This window comes from Asparagus officinalis, chromosome 1, assembly GCF_001876935.1.
Source record: "Asparagus officinalis chromosome 1, Aspof.V1, whole genome shotgun sequence".
Lineage (NCBI taxonomy): Eukaryota > Viridiplantae > Streptophyta > Magnoliopsida > Asparagales > Asparagaceae > Asparagus > Asparagus officinalis.
This window is the reverse complement of record NC_033794.1, coordinates 44250729-44256877: the sequence shown is the minus strand read 5'-3', so window position 1 is coordinate 44256877 and position 6149 is coordinate 44250729. Positions and strand designations below refer to the sequence as shown.

General features: G+C 45.4%; 1 protein-coding gene across 1 annotated transcript in view; it reads right to left on the bottom strand.

The window, feature by feature from the left end:
* Positions 1 to 2155, bottom strand: part of LOC109833769 — a 3331-nt gene extending 1176 nt beyond the window's left edge. The window contains exons 1-2 of the mRNA XM_020401578.1: positions 961 to 2155; positions 3 to 844 (exon numbers count right to left, since the gene is read on the bottom strand). Of these exons, the coding sequence (XP_020257167.1) occupies positions 3 to 844; positions 961 to 2155 (2037 nt within the window). The remainder of the gene's footprint in view (positions 1 to 2; positions 845 to 960) is intronic.

The window sequence follows — 6149 nt, the reverse complement described above, 5'->3', positions numbered from 1 at the left end:
ACCTTCACCTGGTGATACCCGCTCCGCAAATCCAGCTTAGAAAATACTCCCGATCCTCCCAATTGATCAAAGATATCATCGATATGGGGAAGTGGATACTTATTCTTCACTGTCACAGCATTCAACTCCCGATAGTCGATGCACATCCGCTTGGATCCATCCTTCTTACCCACAAGCAACACAGGTGCTCCCCAGGCTGATACACTAGGTCGTATCAAGCCTCTCTGCAAAAGATCATCCAACTGAGTCCGAAGCTCGGCCAACTCAGCCGGAGGCATACGATAAGGAGTCTTGGAGATCGGAGCAGTTCCAGGCTTCAAATCTATAGAAAACTCAATTGCTCGATCCGGTGGTAATCCGTAAATATCATCGGGAAACACATCTTCAAATTCCTGAACTACAATTGGCTTCTCGGATTCCACTTGCATCGCAGCTAACGTCGCCTTCTTCGGTCTAGCTCTGAACTCCACAGGTCCGGCCGATGTGCTACCACTAGTGAACTCAAATCTCGGATGATCCGGTATCTCGAATACTACGCTCCGACGACGACAATCAATGGTGGCAAAGAACGACCCCAACCAATCCATCCCAAAAACTGCATCAAAGCTCGGCAAATCTATCACCAGAAAATCTGCGAAGAGTTCCCTCCCGCAGATGACTACAGGGCATGCTTCATAACCACTGGATGCTACTAAGACACCACTGCCAGTGTTAATATTCCAGCCCGTAGTCAAAGGAGCTATAGGAAGAGAGTGGGTATTCGCAAAGCGACGAGACAAGAAACAATGGGAGGCTCCAGAATCGAAGAGTGATAAAGCAGGAACGGAAGAAACAAGGACCTTGCCTATTATAGGAGGATGTAAACATAACTAACTCAGTATTCTTAAACAATCCTATCATAGTATCATTATGTAATAAGAAAATTCATATGCAATTAAGACTAAGATAAACAATTCTTACCAGTGATAACTCGATCGTTCGCCTCAGCTTCTACGGCTGACATCATGAACGTCTGTCGCTGAGGTTGCTGCCGGTGTGCTTCCTGATAACGCTGCTGCTGTGGAGGAAGAGGCCCTGCTCGAGGATAGGATCTGTGCTGAGGCTGTGCTGCCGGGGCTGGTCGAGGCGGAGCTAGAAGAGTTGTTCGAACTGGAGGTGTGGGCAACCGGGCCTGCTGTTTCTGAGGACAGTCTCGACTGATATGATCGGGGGACCCACAGCTAAAGCATAGGTGAAGACGCCTGGGGCAATCCTGCAGAGTATGACCAGGGTAGCTGCAATAGGAACACCTCACCGAAGGTTGGCCGCGAGTCTGCACTCCCGGGCGCTGATAAGGGTGACTCTGAGGGAATGGCTGACGCTGAGAGTGCTGCTGCCTCTGTGGACCCTGCTGCTGCTGTCTCGGAGGGGGACGCTCAACATTCCGGGCCGGAGCTGCTGGTGTCCTGCTCTGAATCACGTGGGAGTCTTCAGGCTCCTTATGCACGCTCTCAATCTCCCGTGCTGCATCCAGCACCGCATCATGGGTCGCCAAAGCTCTACCTGCCAGAGCCATCCTAATGTACTTGTCTAGGCCCTTCTGGAACTGATGCCTCCTAATCGCAGGGTCTGTAACTAAGTGAGGAGCATATCGGCTCAAAGAAGAGAACTCGGCCTCGTACTCGTCGACTGATCGACTCCCCTGCTTAAGCTCGACAAATCTACGCAGGAGCTCATCTCGGGCTGACTGAGGGAAATACTTCATATTGAAGCGATCCGTGAATGTCTCCCACAGAATCGGCCTCTCTAGGTGTGTCTTCTCAGCAGCCCACCAGATTCTAGCTGTATCAGTGAGCTGGACGTCCATAAGGTCCACCCACTCTGCAGGGGCAATGCGGGTCACCGTAAGGATAGTCTCGGTAACCTTCAGGAATTCTTCTGCTGCTAGAGGTCCTTCAGCACCGGAGAAGGAAGGAGGCCGCATATACCGGAACTCTCTAACACCAGGCTCCGAGCGAGGGGGATGCTGGTGCTGAGGCTCCTGCTGCAAATGCCCAGCTAAGAATTGCTGGTTCGTTACCAGCCCTTGAATCATCGCTAAAAGCTGCTGCGGATCTGCTTCAGGCATCTGACCATTGCCACTGTATGGGTTACCATTACTACGAGTACCCACCATAGTTCTGAAGGGAACGAGGATCAAAAGGAAAATTAAGGTTAAAATCAAACAATATATTTGGAAAATAGGAACTAAAACATAGTTATTAAGATAATAATATAAGAACTTAATTGTAGTCTTACGGATGGAAAATGATATGTATTTGAATCGTCCAATACATTCTTACTAGTGGGAACTCGGGACCGGGACCTGCATGGGCCACCACCAAAACCTGTCACGCCCCGCTTCCCAAAATACTGGGAAATCAGAACGTGAACAAGTCCGCGACGTATTCGATTGAGAAGAAATATTATCATCATTTTTTTTTCTTTTCTTCTCAATCCAATACGCTAAGCGTCAAATATACAAATCTCAATCAGCTAAGCGTTAAATATACAAATCTCAATCACAGGTCCCCGATCATAATAGTAAGAATATAAAGACAACCCAGAAGAAGAAATAAACATATCATCAACAGATCATCCCAGACATAAAATATGGGTTCAACATACCCTTATTACAAAACAAGTCTAGGTAGAAATAAAAATATATAGTCCATAATAAAGAAGTACTGCCAAAATACGAAGGTCCAACATTAACTAAAGAAATAAAACGATAACGAGTTCTAATGTTCATCCACTACTACATAAAAGAAAAACACGTCTAGGCTTCAGTTTGTTCTTCCACTCTATCGGGAGGACACTCCGGCTGGGTATACTCCGGCTCGGCTGCATCATCGAACTGAACCTGTTCGTCTCCTAAGTCTGACGCACACCAGAGAAAACAGGTGTACGTCAGGGTGCATGGCACACGGCAAGATCTCACATGTACAGATAAAACGGTCTAGCGACCCATACTATGATAATAGTAATGACCACTCCATCGGAAGGACATTCCGGCTGGGCATACACTGGCTCGGCTGCATCATCAAACTGAACCTGTTTGTCTCCTAAGTCTGACGCACACCAGAGAAAACAGGTGTACGTCAGGGTGCATGGCACACGGCAAGATCTCACATGTACAGATAAAACGGTCTAGCGACCCATACTATGATAATAGTAATGATGGAATATGATTCTGTAATTCTAGCAATTTAAGTGAACATTTGCTACTATCAGAACGAACAGAGATACTCAAGTCAAATGGTAATCTAATTCCTACGACTAATCCATCCTATAACAAGTCACTGGTCAATTCTCACACAAAGTCATCACTCATATCACCGGATATCTGACTGTTCACAAATCCTCTACGTGTACCCAATACGCCGCTACACTGGATCGGTCAGAGGGCTACACGTAATCCGTTTTCAACCTGGTTCGAACTCAAGTTAAACCCGGGTGAATATCCAATTCACGGACCAAAGTGACTACACTGGCTTCACTTTGACCCAACAAACTAACCCCAAGCTACACTGGATCATGGGGGAGTCTGGAAGATACATCAACAGCTATATCCGATCACATGAACAAGGACTTTCCCATCCCAACTCTTCTCGTTTTTCTAAGTTAATCATAATCTCATTTGAAAACTCGGGTTCACCACCTAAACTCACGCATGTCACTAAGTCTGTTCATGACGCACAAGGCTACTAAATCATGAACTACTAAGGTTCTCAACACGTCAACAGATCATGAATATAGTATGGCATGTTAAACATGATTAAATAGGTTTATAAAGCAGAAATGAGAACTATAATGAACATGAAATGTCTAAGCATGAATAATGCATGAGTGGGCTTCATTATTATCTTACCGCTAGGATGTCCGAACTTCTCATACAAAATATCTGTACTTACGTATTCTCTAATATAATAATACAGTAAAAAGAAAACTAGAAACCGATGTCGTTTTGCACATGAAATGTCCCGCTCTACGGCGATCAGTCATACTATCATAAATAATAATATTCCTTTTTTTCAAAAATTATTCTTAATAATAATATTCCCTTTTTTTTCAAAAATTATTCTTTAAAACTATTTCTCATTATAACTAATTTAAAATTAAAAAGATTTATATAATATAACATAAAAAATTCCTTTTGGCATGAAAAATAATATTCTTCTATTATATAAATTTCCCTAACTAATTTCTTTTCGATAAAAATTCCATAAATTCTAATTTAGCACATAACTGGTCATTTCATGTCCGGAATTCTTAAAAATGTAATTAACAACATTATTAGTCTAATTTTCACGGTGCGCTCGCAATCATCATTCCACGCAGATATTCAAAAATACGTATTAACCACAATAATAATTTAAACATATTCAATCATCATACTAACAACAATATTGCCACAAAATAATTTATTTGTATCTAATCATCATAATAACACGATATTATTCATTATTTAAGAACAAGATGGATGCGAGATCTTGCCTCGAGTTGTGTCGAACAAATCGGCGTTGACGAACGGGACTACGGCTCGCGGATCTGAGTTGGGGCTGACGAGGGTGTCGACACGGGTCTGGACAGTGAAGGGGAGGTTCTGGAGGTGGTGACGAGGATCTGAACAACGACGTCGGCGGTTGAGGGATCTCGGCGGAGGCGCGCGATGCGAGGTTCGCACGAAATGACGCCAGGCCCAGCCTTACGCCCGCGGGCTGTTCGGCGCGCGTCGTGCGAGCGCGCCTGCACGAGCCGTGAGAACGAAGAGAGGGAGTCTGGCGCTTTCAGAGTGAACGGCCGGCGGCCGTCAGCCTCAGGCGTGTCGACGCCTCGGAGGAGGCAAGCGGGGGCCGCGCGCGCAGGGTTTTCCGCTGACGGCCGGACCACCGCAAGCCGGCGACAGCGGCTTGCCAGCGGTGGTCCGACGCGTCAGCCGGGCTGTTGGCGTGTCGAACCGCGCGAAGGTGCTTGGCAGCGGAGCGCTGGCAGCGGCTGATGCGCGTGAGGTGGAGCCTGCCCGGCGGCGCTCGGCCAACGCGCTGACGACAGAGAGGTGCAGCGAGCAGGTGCGTCTGAGTCCGCTCGCGAGGCACTGCAGCTACTCCGAGCTCGAGCTCGATCGGGCGCTGACTGGGAGATCTCGCTCGTCGGCCAGTCTGTAGAACGGAAGGTTCAGCGGTCGCGACGCTCGCCCGTGTTTTTGTCCGGGGGCTTGGCGTTCGTGCTGGAGCGACGGCAAACGGCAGAGGACGACAGCAGGGTTGAGCTGGTTGGGGAGTTGATAAAGGAGAGGCGAGCTGATTTTCGTGGGGGTTTTCTTGGTTTTTAAAAGAGGAGAGAGAGAGAGATTGAGAGTGATGGTGAGGGGACGTGAGCTGGAGAGAAGAGAGATTTGTTGGATTAAAATATGGAGAGTGAATTATATTGAGAGAGAGTGTCAGAGAGAGAGAGAGAGGTAGATTGAGTGTGGGATTGGAGAGAGAGTAAAAACGACGGAGAAATTAATGAGGAAGATTGTGCGGGATAGGGTGGTTGGGAGGACGTGGGTTGAGAGCTGGGGGAAAACACGAGGCGCAGGGAAAAATACCCCCTTAAATAATTTAAAAATATCATAAAATTTATTCCAAATAAATATTAAAATTTATGGTCAAAATAATAATAACAATAACAATGATGAATAATTAACTATTTATTTAAAATTTTCACCAAAACAATTAAATTTATAATTAACAAAACTTATTAAAATAACATAATATCGTATTTTTAAATCGTAGAAAATTCTAGAGAAATTGGAAAAAATACAAATACTCTTTTAGAAAAATAATATTTAATATTTAAATACCAGAAAATTATTTAAACCGTATTAGAAATTTACGGTCATTACACTACGTATTCAATATCGTAGCACTAAGAGCGTTAACTCTCTTAGCACAACGTCACATGCGGAACGGATTTAGACAATCCGCATGCTAGCCCGACTCAAACGGTAGTCGGTAAAGGCTTATCAAACCCGTTGATGGCTGAGGGTTTGCCAAAAATCCTATAAATACGAGAGTCACTGACGCATCAGCTTCATTAGTTGGTCACATGACTTGAGCATCCTACGACGTTCGAAACCCTAGGGT